Source organism: Rhinatrema bivittatum, chromosome 3 (genome assembly GCF_901001135.1).
Source record: "Rhinatrema bivittatum chromosome 3, aRhiBiv1.1, whole genome shotgun sequence".
NCBI lineage: Eukaryota > Metazoa > Chordata > Amphibia > Gymnophiona > Rhinatrematidae > Rhinatrema > Rhinatrema bivittatum.
The window spans coordinates 31,039,156-31,055,612 of NC_042617.1; the positions used below are offsets into that span (position 1 = coordinate 31,039,156).

The 16,457-nt window shown below is 45.8% G+C and overlaps 1 protein-coding gene across 1 annotated transcript in view; it reads left to right on the top strand.

The window, feature by feature from the left end:
- The first annotated feature begins 4,007 nt into the window (after positions 1-4,007).
- The window catches only part of PARP1 (poly(ADP-ribose) polymerase 1), a 233,401-nt gene continuing 220,951 nt past the window's right edge, over positions 4,008-16,457 (top strand). Inside the window, exon 1 of the mRNA XM_029593046.1 lies at positions 4,008-4,234. Coding sequence (XP_029448906.1) covers positions 4,109-4,234 — 126 coding nt within the window. The 5' untranslated portion in view covers positions 4,008-4,108. The remainder of the gene's footprint in view (positions 4,235-16,457) is intronic.

The following is a 16,457-nucleotide window of genomic DNA, read 5'->3' on the forward strand; positions in this document are numbered from 1 at the left end:
CTCAGCTTTCTCCACCTCTCTGTCCAAACTTGACAGTACCAATCCCGAAGCTGCACTTGCCTCGTGGAGCAACCTCATCCATGACATCGCAAACGATTTATGTCCAGTCACCAGCCGAGACTTGCACCCAGCATCAAAAAATAAGAAACCATGATACACTGCTGAGTTAAAAATGTAAAACAATCTCAGACGGAGTGAGAGAATCTGGCGTAAAGACCCCTCAGCCCAACATGCTTCCATCTTCATATCTTCCCTGCACTCCTACAGACTCTCCACACTTAAGTCCAAACGTGACTTTTATGCATCTAAAATACATGAATACAAGTACAACCCCAAAGCCCTTTTCTCCTATGTTGCGGATCTCACTATGTCCTCCACTCCCCCCATCCCTGACAACGAAGCTAGTAACAAATGTGAAGAACTAGCACTCTACTTCCACAAAAAAATAGCAAACATCCTCCTCAGATTCCCCCTCACCCCACCGGGTCCAAGCTCAACCACTGCCACCTTGACTAATCCATTCTTAAAAAGATTAAACCTGCATCCCTCCCTACAGACACCATCCCCACCAAAGCACTCCCCAACATCCCTAACACTATCGCCAAACCCCTAGCCAACATCATCAATTGTTCCCTCTCCTCTGGCACAGGCCCAGACACACTCAAACATATAGTTGTCAAACCCCTGCTCAAAAAACCATTGCTAGACTCCAACGACCCAACCAATTTTTGTCCTATCTCAAACCTCCCTTTTATTGCCAAAATCATGGAAAAGGTAGTCCATTCCCAACTCATGGATTACCTCGAAAGCAATATCCTACACCCTTCTCAATTCAGTTTTCGCAAGCACTTTAATACTGAAACTCTCCTACTCACCCTCTCTGACCACCTCATCAGAGGCATGGACCAAGGTCATTGCTACTTTCTCGCCCTATTTGACATCTCCTCGGCGTACGACACAATAAGCCACAACCACCTCACCTCCCGCCTATCTGACATAGGCATCTCAGGCTCAGCCCTTCTTTGGTTTAAATCGTACCTGTCCAATAGGCAATGCTGAATCCACTCATTACTCCCTCTCCCAAGGAGTTCCTCAAGGTTCTTCCCTCTCATCCACCCTATTCAATATTTACCTCACCCCCCTCTGCCATCTATCTGACCTTGGCCTCAAATTCTACCTATATGCCGATGACGTCCAAATCATCATACCAATTCACGACTCAATCTCCGATTCTCTAAAATTCTGGGAGAAATGTCTCGCTTCCATTAACACCATACTCACAAATCTCCACCTCACCCTAAATACCTCTAAAACTGAACTGCTCTTCATCTCCCAACACCATATCTCCAAACCCTCCCTTGCAAGTGGCTCGGCATATAGCTCCATCTCCTCTCAGCTCTTCGTACGAGACCTTGGTGTCCTGACTGACCAGCAATTGAACCTGAAAAAATTATCAATTCTATCCTCAAGGAAGGTTTCTATAAGCTTAATGTCCTGAAAAAACTAAAACCTTTACTCCATACCAATGATTTCCGTACAGTCATTCAAGCCACCCTCTCATCCAAGATGGACTACTGCAACTCCCTACTCCTAGGCCTTCCCTATTCCACCATAAAACCGCTTCAAATGCTCCAGAATGCGGTCGTGAGAACTATCACAAATGCCTGTAAATATGACCATATTACCCCTATCCTTAAAGACTTACATTGGCTCCCGATCCCTTCGCATATCCTCTATAAAACCCTTACTATTATTCACAAATCCATCTACAGACACAACTCCAACTGGCTTGATGAGCCGTTCCGTCTCACACTCTCAGACCGCCCTACCAGAGCAAACAATATAGGAACTCTCCATATTCCATCCCTCAAGAAGGCACACCTCACCTCCACGAGGGACCGAGCCTTCTCCATTGCCGGTTCCACCCGCTGGAACTCACTACCCACAAACCTCCGACTTGAGCCTTGCACCATCAAATTCAAAAATAAGTTAAAGACCTGGTTTTTCAAACAGGCTTACCCAGATTAGATCCCCTGCGCCTTAACCCCCTGCTGCATCAGTATGTTACTTGAACTTATTTGTTAAGTTATGTTACATTGTTTAACATGTTATTTCTTTATTCTGATTTCTTGTTTGCCAGTTCCCGGCTACCCTTCTCTCCTGTTCCTTGTAGTCCCACCCCCTGTCCCTATTTGATGTACTTTCTACTTTCAGTTCGGATGTAAACCGGTATGATGTAACCACTAATACCGGTATAGAAAATAATTAATTAAATAAATCTACAAAATCATGAAAGAACTTGAACAGGTTAATATAAATTGGTTATTTACTATTAGATAATAGAAGGACTAGGGGGCACACCATGAAGTTAGCAAGTAATTCATTTAAAACAAATCAAAGAAAATTCTTTTTCACTCAGCGCATTGTTAAGCTCTAGAATTCATTGCCAGAGAATGTGGTTAAAGCAGTTAGTGTAACTGGGTTTAAAAAAAGTTTGGATAAGTTCCCAGAGGAAAAATCCATAAACTGCTATTAATTAATAAGAAATAGTAGTTTGAGATCTATTTAATGTTTGAGTACTTGTCAGGTACTTGTGACTTGGATTGCCACTGTAGGAAACAGGATGCTGGGCTTAATAGACCCAGTATGGCATATCTTATGGTCTTAAGTCAAGTAAAGATACAGGTAAGCACAGCATCAGGGATATATCTAAGGTTTTGGTGCTGATCCGTGTTGTCCCTGGTCAGATTTTATTTGTGGCCTGGTGACAGGACACCACATATTTTGAGCTATTTCTCCTAAATTATAAAGAGTTTTTTTTGTTCATTCTTTTGTAAGAAGCCTTGGATTTCCTGTCAGTTTTGGGAAATGTGCACCTCATAACTCTGATCTCTTTGTTTTGCACAGAAACATTTCTGTTTCAATTTCCATGGTGTTAGTTACATACAGATTTTGCCTTCTTGAGGTTTCCAGTTTAGTTTTTATCTGAACCTAAGAACATAAGATATGCCATATTAGATCAGACCAAGGGTCCATCAAGCACAATATCCTGTCTCCAACAGTGGCTAATCCAAGTCACAAGTACCTGGTATGTACCCAAATGTAAACTAGATCCCATACTACTAATGCCAGCAACAAGAAGTGTCTATTCACAATTAACAGCAGTTCATGGACTTCTCTGGGAACTTTTCCAAACCTTTTTTTAAACCCAGCTATACTAGCTGCCTTAACCACATCCTCTGGCAACAAATACCAGAGCTTAATTGTGCACCAAGTGAAAATGAATTTTTCTCAGATTCATTTTAAATGAATAAACTTGCATCTTTCTATTTCAAATGAATAAACTTGCATCTTTCTATTTCAAGTCTGTGATCATTTATCCTGTATTTGATGGTCTGTCTGTGTTTTGCATTTGTGAGTGAGATAGAGTATTCTGCTAGTGTGTATTTTCTGTTTAGGGATCTGTAACAGTCCAGCTTGTTCTGTTTTCCAGTTTGCTCCTCCCATTAGGATGTGTGTTGGTGTTCTAATCTAGGGCACAATACAATATTTGCATTGCCCTATTTTTGTTTGCCGGGTTATAATGGTTCGAGCTCCAAGTGTTAGGGCTGGATTGGTTAGAACAGATTTACTTACATGGGTGCTGAGTCAGTTTTTTTTTCCTCCCTTGGTTTTGTGTTGTTTCACAGAGAGCCTGGTAACAAAAGGAGTTTGTGTCGCTGTTATTGAGATGACACCAGAATTTGTTTTTTTGCATGGGTAGTAGTAAACGACATAAGAGCTGAAATAAAGCTGGACCGACTCCCCGGTTTGTCCCTGGGTCTCCAGCACCCTCTCTTACAGCACAATGGAAACCAGCAATTCGGTGGTTGGCGCCAATTTTTTCATCCTGTAGCGCAGTTAGGTCATCAGCCGTGGCTTAGCCCTCCGCGCAATCGATCGCAGCCAGTCGGAGTCGGCTGCCTGGCCTCCCTGCGCGCCGATGGCTCTGGGAGCGGCTAGCGAGCCCTGCGGCCCCTGACCGTTTTTCACGTTGGGTGCCACGCGCGCGAGGCGTGCCATCTGTTGCCGTTCAGCGCCGGCCCGTTCCGACACCCTCCCCCCCACCATGGCAGACACGGAGTCCGCCGAAAAGCTCTACCGTGCCGAGTACGCGAAGAGCGGCCGGGCCTCGTGCAAGAAATGCCGGGAGAACATCGCCAAGGACTCGCTGCGGCTGGCCATCATGGTACAGGTAAGGAGTGCGCTCGCGGGGTGCACGTGGAGGGGCAGCCGGGAACTTGCTTTGCCTGAGTCATTCCTGCAGTCCTCTCGCATCTTTTCTTGGCATTTGATCCTTGTGGGTTAAGGGGAGATCAGGACGGGGAATATTGCAGATGTCCCCACTGGTGCGCTGCAGCCCTGCTTTAGGCCTTCTTTAGAGATGATTCAGTTCTGCAGAGGTTTGTGAGAAAGAGAATACGGATAGAAGCTGGGATTCCCCCTAAGGAGGTACCCCCAGCTCCAATGTGCTTTTAATGGAACTGCAAAATATCAAACAAACCCAGAAGTGTAAGAATAATACCAGTATCCACAAAAAAGATCTCACTTCGTGGCACAATAAGATATGTTATAAAGAGATAAGAACATGCCATACTGGGTCAGTCCAAGGGTCCATCAAGCCCAGCATCCTGTTTCCAACAGTGGCCAATCCAGGCCCTAAGAACCTGGCAAGTACCCGAAAACTAAGTCTATTCCATGTTACCGTTGCTAGTAATAGCGGTGGTTATTATCTAAGTCAACTTAATTAATAGCAGGTAATGGACTTCTCCTCCAAGAACTTATCCAATCCTTTTTTAAACACAGCTATACTAACTGCACTAACCACATCCTCTGGCAACAAATTCCAGAGTTTAATTATGCATTGAGTGAAAAAGAACTTTCTCCAATTATTTTTAAATGTGCCACATGCTAACTTCATGGAGTGTGCCCCCTAGTCTTTCTATTATCCGAAAGAGTAAAAAAACGATTCACATCTACCTGTTCTAGACCTCTCATGATTTTAAACACCTCTATCATATCCCCCCTCAGCCGTCTCTTCTCCAAGCTGAAAAGTCCTAACCTCTTTAGTCTTTCCTCCTAGGGGAGCTGTGCCATTCCCTTTATCATTTTGGTAGCCCTTCTCTGTACCTTCTCCATCGCAATTATATCTTTTTTGAGATGCGGCGACCAGAATTGTACACAATATTCAAGGTGCGGTCTCACCATGGAGATCTAATATAATAAAATAATTTTTAATTTCTTTGAATGACCTTCATAGTTATAGCACAGGTACAAGCACATGGAACACTGCTTTAGGTACCCTTGTGAAACCTGGGGGATAATTGGAGAAAGCCCCCCCCCCCCTATTTGCTAATAGTTATAATCATCAGTCATTCATATTGTGAAAAAAATATACACTTAACTATGTGTGGTGGAGTGATAAAATTGACACCGGGAGATATAACTTCAAAGGAACTATCCAAAACTGTCAGGAAATAACCATCTCTTTTCAACCCAACATTGCAATGTTTTGGAAGGGTGAATACCTTCCTTACTCAGGGGAAATACAAATGTTCTGTGAAGAACAATATAACTTGGTACTTTATTGTGAAAGCCAGAGAAAATTAAAAAGGCACTCCCCTTTGTGCACCCCTTCGTGCAACCCTTGGTGCTACCTTTTTTCGTTTTTTTTTCTTTTTAACTTCTATGTTTCTTCCACTTTTGTTTACCTTTCTCTTTTTTCATAGTTGTTATCCCTTGTTAACAATTTTCATTGTTATTAATGTTAAATGTATTTGACAAAGGTAACTTTTTTCCTGCATCTCCTGCTTTAATGTAAACCGGTATGATTTGTATATTATACAAGAATGTCGGTATATAAAAATTAAAAATAAATAAATAAATACATCTTGATACTTTTGATGCAACTCAAAACATTGATCTCTGCTTCAATGGCAGGGGAAAAGGGGAATTGGATTTAGGACAGCAACCAGGGAGGATCCTGACTTTTACAATCTGGGGAACTGATGAGCATGTGGGGTAACCAGCACAGAGCACCTGTTACTGCCTTTTAACAGAAGGCTTGGTATTTCTACCCTTCACCAATAAGCCTTGATGCTTTTGATGCAAGTGCACAAGAAACAGTAGGGCAGAAAACAGCCTCCAATGTCCATGTATTTGCAGACTTAGAATATCTTTTAATCATAATTCTCAGATGTATCATCAAGATGTTTCCAAATTAGGTGACAGAATTACAGGGTCATTCCCCCCCCCCCCCCCCCCCCGACACAGACCGTGTCTCGTACAGAGAACTGTGTCGGGCGGGACCGAAAATCACAACTTTGCAAGTTATTTATCTGCTGGGTGACAGTATGATTTTGATGGCAAAATAATTCTAGGATTCAATACATGTATTATGAATGCGATGAGGACTTTAAAAGTGTATATATTTAAGAACATCCAATCAAAACAATGAGGTTATCTAGGAGTTAAATGATAACATCGGGGAAAGCAAACAGTTCAGAGCTCTACTGTTTGTTGTGTATTGACTTTGGTTAGGGCAGTCACCTCCCTTTGATTTTGCATTTGATGCATCTGCAACATTGCTCTCTGCTTGGAAGGAGTGGGGTGGGGGTTGAAAGGCAAGAGAAATTTGGATACTGGGACAACAAACAGGAGCCATAACTTTTTCAATCTGGGGTACTGATGCTCAGACATTAAGGAAAAACAGGACTTCTACGGCCAAGCCCATAAGCAAAGCACGTCAAGCAATACTGACTGATACAAGGGGGTAACCTGCATGGCAAATATTTCCATTGGAAGTTTGCTAGGCAGACTAGATGAACCATTGGTCCTTTTCTGCCATCATTTCTATGTTTCTGTGAACCGTGGCGCGATGGAAACAGTGCAGAAAGCTCTTGTTCTGTTCATACCCTGGATCAGTCCAGACAAGTGGGTTTATGCATCCCTACCAGCAGATGGAGGCAGAGAGCAAAACTTTGAGTGCCACTTGCAGTCCCTCAGTATTTCTCTGTTTCCAGTAGATGGTAGAGGTGCAAACCTGCAGTCTGGAGTTTAAAAAAAAAAAAAAAGAGAGAATTTTTAAGAGATTTCGGCTCCCTGAGGTGCTAGGTTCCTTCATGGGCCATCCCTCGGGTTGAGCAGGGGGTTAGATATGGAAGCTTTTTCCACGGATTTTGTCCTTCTGCTTCATAAGGGCTATTTGGCCAGAAAGGGAGCAGGGACCAAGAAGCTTTTTCCCAGGAAGTCCTGGATAGCTAAGAAACCTAGGGATCGGGAGCATGCAGAGTCCGGAGGGATCCTGCTGTCTTGGGTCTCTGTTGGGCCGCAGTAGAAGAAGACTCTTCAGAGAAGACAGATGATCCGGATCAGATGCAGGGAGGGTCGGTGGATCTGGACACAGATTCTGTTAGTACTTTAGTGGATCCGATGCAGGATCTGGATCCTGTTAGTGCATTGGGGGATCCAATGCAGGATCTGGATGAGGTTCCAGTCATGGACAGTGATGACCCTCGGGTGGGTTCGGCTATTCCGTAGGGATGAGCTGTGCCACTTATTCCCCAGGCGCTGGAGGAGCTGGGGATTAAGGTCACTCAGGAGGATTCGGATAATGAAGGAGTAAACCCGGCCCTAGAGGAATTACGGGGACCCCTAAGGGTTTTCCGTTTCCAAAGAAGGTGAAGAAGCTGGTGGGTCGGGAGTGGGAATCTCCTGAACCGGGCTTGAACATGGCCAGGGTGATAGCTAAATTATATCCCTTGCCAGAACAGATGTTGGAGTTGTGGAAGATTCCCAAAGTGGATGTGGCAGTGTCCGCGGTTATCAAGAAGATGACCATCCCGGTTGCAGATTCAGCTGCACTGAAGGATGTCCAGGATCGGAAACTGGAAAAATTACTTAAAAGGATGTTTGAGGTGTCAGCCTTGTCTGCATGCGGCGGTGTGCGGAAGCTTGTTGCAGAGAGCCTGCTTGTGCTGGGTGCAGAAGACGCATGATAAGCGGTCGGGATTGGCGGCTCAAGCTATCTGCTTGGAAGCGGGAGTGGCCTATGTAGCGGATGTCCTGTATGACATGATCTGGATCTCCACCAGGAGTATGGTCTCTTTGATGGCAGCGCGGAGATTCCTATAGCTGTGAAATTGGTCGGTGGATGTGTGGTGTAAAGACCAACTGTCTAACCTCCCCTTCAGGGCAAGCTGCTGTTTGGGGAGGATCTGGAGCGGCTGGTAAAGCAGTTGGGGTAGTTGAAGGGCAATAAGTTTCATGAGGACAGGAAGACCCCCAAGAAGTATTTTCCTCCGCAAGCTCACTTCCAAGAGGCGAGGAGGTTTCATGCTGGCAGGAGCCCTGGGCCGGTGGCAAAAAAATAGAATTCGGGCAGGCAGCAGTCCTTTTGAGCCCAACGCAGACCTCCAAGGGATGATGGGTCCCAGAGAGGGGGCAGAAATAAGATTGGCCAAGGAAGGCAGGCTGGTCCGCTCCACTCTGGTGGCTATCTGAGGGAGACTGTCCCTCTTTTATGAAGACCAATAGGTCCTGGAAGTGGTAAGAAACGACTGCGCTTTAGAATTTTCTCGTATGCTCAGGGATGACTTTGTAATCTCCCGCTGCGTCTCCCAGTCTAACCAGGAGGCAGAGTGGGATACTTTGCAACGGCTGCAGCTCCGGGATGCCATTGTTCTAGTGCCTTCTCAGCAGAGGGGGCAGGGTTGGTACTCTGTGTACTTCGTGGTGCCCAAAAAGGAGGGGACTTTTCATCCCATTCTTGATCTGCAGAAGGTCAATACTGCTCTCCAGGTGCTGCGGTTTCGGATGGAGATGTTGCGCACGATGTTAGTGGCAGTGCGCAAAGGGGAGTTTCTGATGTTGTTGGACTTGTTGGAAGCTTATCCCCATATCCCCATTTGTGATGAACACCAGAGGTTCATGGGGGAGCATTTCTAATTTCGAGCCCTTCCCTTTGGGTTGGGGACAGTGCCGCGCATGTTCACAAAGGTGATGGTGGTAGTGGCAGCAGTGCTTAGGAAGGAAGGTATCCTGGTGCACCTGTACCTGGATGATTGGTTAGTATGGGCAAAGTCGGAAATGGAGTGGTGTTGCTTAGTCCAGCGAGTCCTGCTGCTTCTGGATTCATTGGGCTGGGTGATGAATCTGGTAAAGAGCCATTAAGCCGACCTAGTCATTGGAATATCTGGGAGCACACTTCAATACCTGGATGGGGAAGATGTTTCTGACCACGGAGGGGGTTGTCAAGTTGCAGAGTAGGGTCTTTCGCCTGCTGCGTATATTGGTTCCCAGGGTCTGGGACTATTTGCAGATCTTGGGTTCCACGGCTTCTACACTGGAGTTAGTTCCATGGGCCTTTGCTCGCGTGCGCCCGCTGCAGAGGGCACTGTTATCCCATTGGAATCCGCTTTCAGAGGAATTTCAGCTTCCTTTACCACTTCAGGGGGATGCCAGATCCAGTCTCGTGATGGCTGTCTCGGCACAATCTCGAGAAAGGGATGGATTTGGAAGTGCCCGACTAGGTAGCCTCTCTGGTTGGGGGGTGATGTGTCAAGGAAAATCGGCCCAGGGGCAGTGGTCATCAGACACGGTGACCTGGTTCATCAATCAGCTGGAAACCAAGGCAGTGCGCAAAGCCTTACTGGAGTTTTTCCCACTCATTCAAAACAAGGCAGTGCGAGTGTTCTCGGACAGTGCGACAACAGTGGCATATATCAACTGGCAAGGTGGAATGAAAAGTTGTCTAGTAGTGCTGGAGGTGCAAGAACTATTTATTTGGGCGGCAAAATATCTGGCAAAAATAGCTGCTTCCCATGTAGACGGAGTGGACAACGTGCAGGCGGACTTCCTCAGCAGACAGCGTCTGGATCTGGAGGAGTGGGAGATGTCGGCGGAGGCTTTTTCCTTGATTCAGGCCAGGTTGAGCAGACCAGCAGTGGACCTCATGGCGAATTCAGGAAATGCAAAGATGGATTGGTTTTTCAGTCGCAGAAGGGAGGTCGGATCGGAGGACATCGACGCTCTTGTTGAACCATGGCCAACACATCTGCTGCCATATGTGTTTCCACTGTGGCCTCTCATAAGTCAAGTGCTGCGGCGCATCAAGCTTCATCCAGGCAGGGTGATTCTGGTGGCACCTGAGTGGCCGCACCAGCCGTGGTTTGCAGTCCTTCTTCGTCTAGCGGTGGACGGCTCCGTTCGCTTGGCCCATCTGTCAGGGCTGTTGTGGCAGGGGCCCATATTTTCCGACTGGGAGGATTGCTTCTGTCTAGCGGCTTGGCTTTTAAGAGGCAGTGGCTCCGCATGAAGAGTTATTCTGAGCTGGTGATTGCAACTTTGCTTCTGGCAAGGAGGCCTTCCACATCATTGGCTTATGTCCGAGCATGGAAAGTGTTTGAATCATGGTGTTTGCTGAATAGGGTGCAGCCTTTGAATGTGGACGTTCTGTAGATTCTGGCCATTTTGCAATGTGGCTTGGCTAAGGGCTTGGCCTATAATTCCCTTTGAGTTCAGGTAGCAGCTTTAGGGTCCCTTCAAAGTAGGATTCAAGGAATACCATTGGCGTCTCATCCGGATGTGGTTCGTTTTCTCAAGGGGGTAAAACATCTTCGTCCTCTGATCCAGAAGATTTGTCCAGCATCAAATCTGAATTTGGTTCTTCGAGTGCTGGGTGGTCCTCCCTTTGAACCGGTTAGAAGGGCTTCTTTAAAGGATTTAACCCTGAAGGCTGTTTTCCTGGTGGCTGTCTGCTCAGCTAGAAGGATTTCTGAACTGTAAGCATTGTACTGTAGGGACCCTTTCCTGCATTTTTCGGAGGATTGATATGTGTGCCTGAGCTTGAGACCAACATGGAGACAGCAACTGACCGAGAATCCTCTGCTATCTTAGACTTCCTGGCTATGTGAACTTTAAATGCCTTACTGAGCCTGACCTGGAGGAATTCCAAGGACACCTGGACAGCAGTTGAAGCTGGTGACACTTTGTGATGCCTAATTATAGGGTCACAAAAGCAGAAGGCAACAGTTGGAACTTCAGGCTAGACTGTCACTACAGGGGCACAATTAACAGGAGCATCTGTAAACACAGCCTAAGATGTGATAATTGCCCTGACCAACAAGGTTCTAACAGAACAAAGGACTATCTAAAGAGTGATGGTAAATGGGCTCCACCTTGGACAAATAATCAGGGTAAGTTAGGGATAATCTATCATGCTGTTGACATGACAACTTATGTAAATGATTCTCTAGGTGGTCACGCACGTACAGAATTTCTGACCTAGTACTGTATTGTATTTTACCTATAAAAGAAGGATCAGTTCATGTATACAATGAGATGCTGGTCAGTTTGTTAGAGAAATGGCATCTCCCAAGAATACTTATATTGCTCAATAAAAAATTATGCTTTCTACAAAATCTAAGTGTTCTTGCATCCCTGGGTAAGCGTCATAAAGAATGACTTGGCACTTAACAGGATGGAGTTTCTTTAAGTATGCTTCCTTCCTTTTCGCTTAAGGTTGTGTCCTCTTTTCACCTTAACCAGGTTGTCGAGCTACCGGCCTTTCCAAATTTTAGCAGCCAATGCTCCGATGGCAAGGGAGCTTCACTTATTGGATGTCGTCAGATTCTTTTTCAATATCTTAAGGTGACTAATACCTTCGGAGATCTAATCATCTGTTTATCCTGTTCAGTGATGCAAGGAAGGATAATAAGGCTTCTAAGGGCACTATTGGTGATGGTTGAAGGAGACTATATGTTTGGCTTACATCTATAAGGGCCGGTCAATGCCGGAGGGCTTGAGAGCGCATTCCGGATGGGCAAGGGCAATCTCATGGGTGGAGTGTCAGCTGCTTTCTCCGCAGGAGATTTGTTGGTCGGTGATGTGGTCTTCTCCTCACACTTTTACCAAACATTACAACGTGGATGTGCAGGTGCCGGAAGAGGCGTCTTTTGGGGAAAGTGTGTTGCACGTGGGTATTTCGAGTTCTCGCCCAGAATAGAGGGGCTTGGGTTCATCCTACTTGTTTAGACTGATCCGGGGTTCGAACAGGAAAGGAAAACTGGTTGTTGCCTGCTAATTTTCGTTCCTGAAGTTCCCCAGATCAGTCCAGAGACCCATCCTCATTTTTCGAAAGACTTCCTTACTTCTGGATGTTGCTGAGCTGGTATGTGATATACTCAGATTAATGAAGAGTGTACATAGTTTGGTATATGCCTTATGTTAAGGGGCCTAGTTTTCAGGGGGCTCCAACTTTTAAGTCTCTATCCGCCCATGGTTTATTGGGGTTTGTTAAGGTACACATCTTGGCTTGGGTACAGGTCAATTCTGAGGGACTGCAGGTGGCACTTTTGGTTATGTAGCAGTGCCTCAAAGTTTTGTTCTGTGCCTCCATTTGCTGGTAGGGATGATTAAACCCACTTGTCTGTACTGTTCTGTGGTATTTCAGGAGCGAAGATTTGCAGGTAAGAACCAATCTTCCTATTTTATTTGCCTGTGTCAAGCGGAATGTGCTGAGATCAAAGTGAAATAATCAGTGCACAGAAAAATATGTGCTATGATTATTTGGTTTGTCAGTTTTGTTTGCTAACAACTCCACAAACAAAATGTGCCAGTTAGAACGTGAATCAATTCGTGCTTCAATTTATAAATAGAAAACGTAGGTAATGCTCCAGCACTTCTTGCAGCCTCAGAGTACCCCGCTGCATGTGCTTGGCACTTCAGTCACATCTTTTAGAGTAGGGTAGACTTACAAAATCTGCATTTCTGTTTGGAATCGGATTAAGATGTTATTTTATTGTATTATTTATTTGTAACTTGGAAAACTAGTTACTGTACATGTGGCATACGAAGGGAACATAATAGGATCTTGAAAGTGTGGGGGAGGAGGGGATGTTGTCACTCCTGACGCATCTCATTGTTGTTCTTGGCATTTAGTTTGTGTTCTTAAAAAATTATTGATGCTGAATAATTTTGGGGCAGATGTGCCAAGCTCTTCAGTAAATCCAGTCCCTTGAGTGGTAGAAATTCTTCTTTGGAGACAAGGTTATGTAATTTAGGTTTTTCTAGGGCCTTAGCCATGAAGTCTACATTTTATGTAACGCCCATTTTCCTAGCATGTAGCCAGATGGACTCAGGACCAATGGGTTATGTGCTCTCTTGATAGCAGATGGGAGACGGAGTCAGATTTCAAAGCTGACATCAGCCTACATATACCCGTGCTGTCATGGGAACTGTCCATCAGGGCCAGGAGGCGGAGCTTCTTAGTAGAATACAGAGCTTTGCTCTGTGCGGCTGCGCGTGCCTTCCCGCGCAGAAAAACAGTCTCTCCTCAGTCTGTGATGTTGCAGTTTTTGAAATAACTTGCAGACTATCCAGGGAGGTGGGTGGGTCAGCATGGCTAATTCATCCTGCTATCTACGGAAACACCGTTTACGGTAAGCAAACTTGCTTTTTCCTATTGATAGCAGGCTGAATTAGCCATGCTGTCATGGGAGTCCTAAGCTCCCGATCACGCTGCCAATGGTTTTCTGTTTGTTTTGTTTTGGGGGGTTTTTTGCGTGATCAAAGGTGTGGATAGTTGGTTGTAACTCAGGTGGACATCATTTGCAATACGACTCTTCCTAGCTTAGCATCTTCAGTTGTCTGTTGGTCCAGATAGTAGTGGGACATGAACGTGTGTAATGAAGACCACATCACTGCCTCACAAATGTCTATGGGCGGTACCTGAGAGAGGTGCACATTAGGGCGAGAATCTAATGGTAGGTTCTTCTTTGTGTAACAAAATTGAATGCATTGAACTATCCAGCTGGATATAGTCCTTTTTGCTACCGGAAGGCCGGGAGCGTTCGGGTTGAAAGAAACAAATAATTGGGACACTCATGTCTCTGAATGTGTACGTCGTTTATAATACGCCAACGCTCTCTTGCAGTCTAATGTATGCAATAACCGTTCCCTATCGTTCTGATGCGGTTTGGAAAAGAACGTCAGTAACTCGATGGATTGGCTCAAGTGGAATTGGGTGACTACTTTTGGTAGGAAAGATGGGTGCGTTCGCAGCACTACCTTGTTATGGAAGAATTGCAGGTATGGACTGTAGTGCACCAAAGCCTGGAGCTCACTGACTCTGCGTGCTGACGTTAGGGCGACGAGGAATCTACTTTCCATGTGAGATATTTGATGTGGGCCTCATCCATTGGTTCAAAGGGTGCCACCATCAATTGTTCCAGTTCTAAATTTAGATTCCACAGCACCGGAGGCTTTGAGATTGGAGGCCGTAGGTGAGTGAGGCCTTTCAGAAATCGTGAAATGAAAGGATGGACGGAGATGGGCTGTCCTCTATATGGGCGGTGATAAGCTGCTATCGCACTGAGGTGTACTCGAATAGACGAGTTGCGAGGCCCGTAATATATAAGGAGTGAACCCATGGTTAAGGAACTTCTATGTTTTCCCAAAGTGGATGCTATGATCTGTGCAGTCTCAAAACGCACTACGATTCCAGTGGAGGGGGGAGAGGCACTGAAAGATACCAAACAGAACAAGGTCTACCTTCCCCCTCCATGGAGAAGGAAGCTGAAGGGTCAATTACAAAAACTGTTGACCTCAGCCCGCCCCAAGGTATGGGACTACCTTCAAGTCCTCGGCCTCATGACATCAACTCTTGAAGTTGTTCCATGGGCAAGGGCCCATATGCGGCCTCTACAATGTTTCCTGCTGTCACGATGGAACCCAGTGTCCCAGAGCTACTCAATTCGCCTCCAGCTACCGACAGAGGTTCAGGAGCAGCTTCAGGTGGCTACAGGAAGAACACCTAAGCAGAGGCATAAACCTATCCGCACCAAAGTGGATCTTGCTCACCACGGACGCAAGTCTGCGAGGGTGGGGAGCCCACTGTCAGGAACTGATGGCCCAGGGACAATGAAACAAGGAAGAGGCGGGATGGAACATAAACTGCCTGGAAGCTCGAGCGGTCAGACTAACCTGCCTACGATTCAGCCACAAAATTCGAGGCAAGTCCGTCAGAGTCATGTCAGACAACTCAACAACCATTGCCTACATCAACCGCCAGGGAGGAACCAAGAGCCAGCAGGTGTCTCTGTAAATAGACCCCCTCATGGAGTGGGCGGAAACAAATCTACAAGGGATTTCAGCCTCCCACATCGCGGGAAAAGACAGCATCTCTGCGGACTACCTCAGCAGAGAAACCTAGACCTGGGGGAATGGTCGCTGGTGGACACAGCCTTCCAGCTAATAGTAAATCGATGAGGTCTCCCAGCCATGGAACTACTAGCAACTTGTCGCAATGCCTCAAAAAAGGAAAGAATACTTTAAATAATAAAATGGGAGGTCGACTACCACTACTATATGATCACGCGACAGTGAAGACTCATATTAATTAGCGTGATCGGGAGCTTGGGGACTCCCATGACAGCATGGCTAATTCAGCCCTGCTATCAACGAGAAAAAGCAAGTTTGCTTACCGTAAACGGTGTTTCCATAGATAGGAGGATGAATTAGCCATGCTGACCCTCCCTCCTCCCTGTTAGTCGACCCTTTTTTCTTATACTGCTATGCCTAAGCTTAATTACAGACTGAGGAGAATCTGTTACTTTCCTGCGTGGGAACACACACGCAGCCGCAGAGGACACAAAACTCTAACCTCTGCTTAGGAAGCTCAGCCTCCCGGGCACTGATGGACAGTTCCCATGACAGCATGCCTAATTCTGCCTCGCTATCAATGGGAAAAATGAGGCATGAATCACCCAGTTAAGTGGCCAGGAAAATGAGGAGTGTTCTCACAGCCGTGTTCTCTGATCTTCCTGACATGATTCAAATCATTGAAGCATAGCTCCACTGCCCCTCCCCCAAACATAGGCCCTTCAGTCTGTTTATAAGCATATTGTTAACTATAATCAAAGGCAACGGTCAGATCTGAAAGGGCTGATACAGAGACCTTCCTTTTTTGCAATTCATCTGTTAAGGCAACTAGGGCTATTTCTTTACCATGGCCTGGCTTGAACCCAGATTGCAGAGGGTGCAAGAAACTAGTCTTAATTAACAAGGCCTGCAGCGGGGACGCAACTGCACTCCCTATTCATCATCCCTAAAATAGGATATTGGATATTAATCTGAAGTTACCAAAATCTCTGGGTCCAGAGGAGCCTTTTTTCAATAATGGACTAACCAGAGTATCTGTCAAAGGGTTGGGATAATGCCCTTATTTAGGGAAGCATTCATAGATGGTTTAAGCCAATACGCAAGTCCGTTTGGACTGATTTAATTAGCCAGAAGGGACACAAGTACAACGGGAAAGTAGTGGGCTTTGGCTTCATAAGAAAGCCTCTTCATAGAAGAGAGTAAACATGGCTGAGTTTGTCCTGGGCTTATCAGCATTTATACTAGGTTAAGATGGGCTC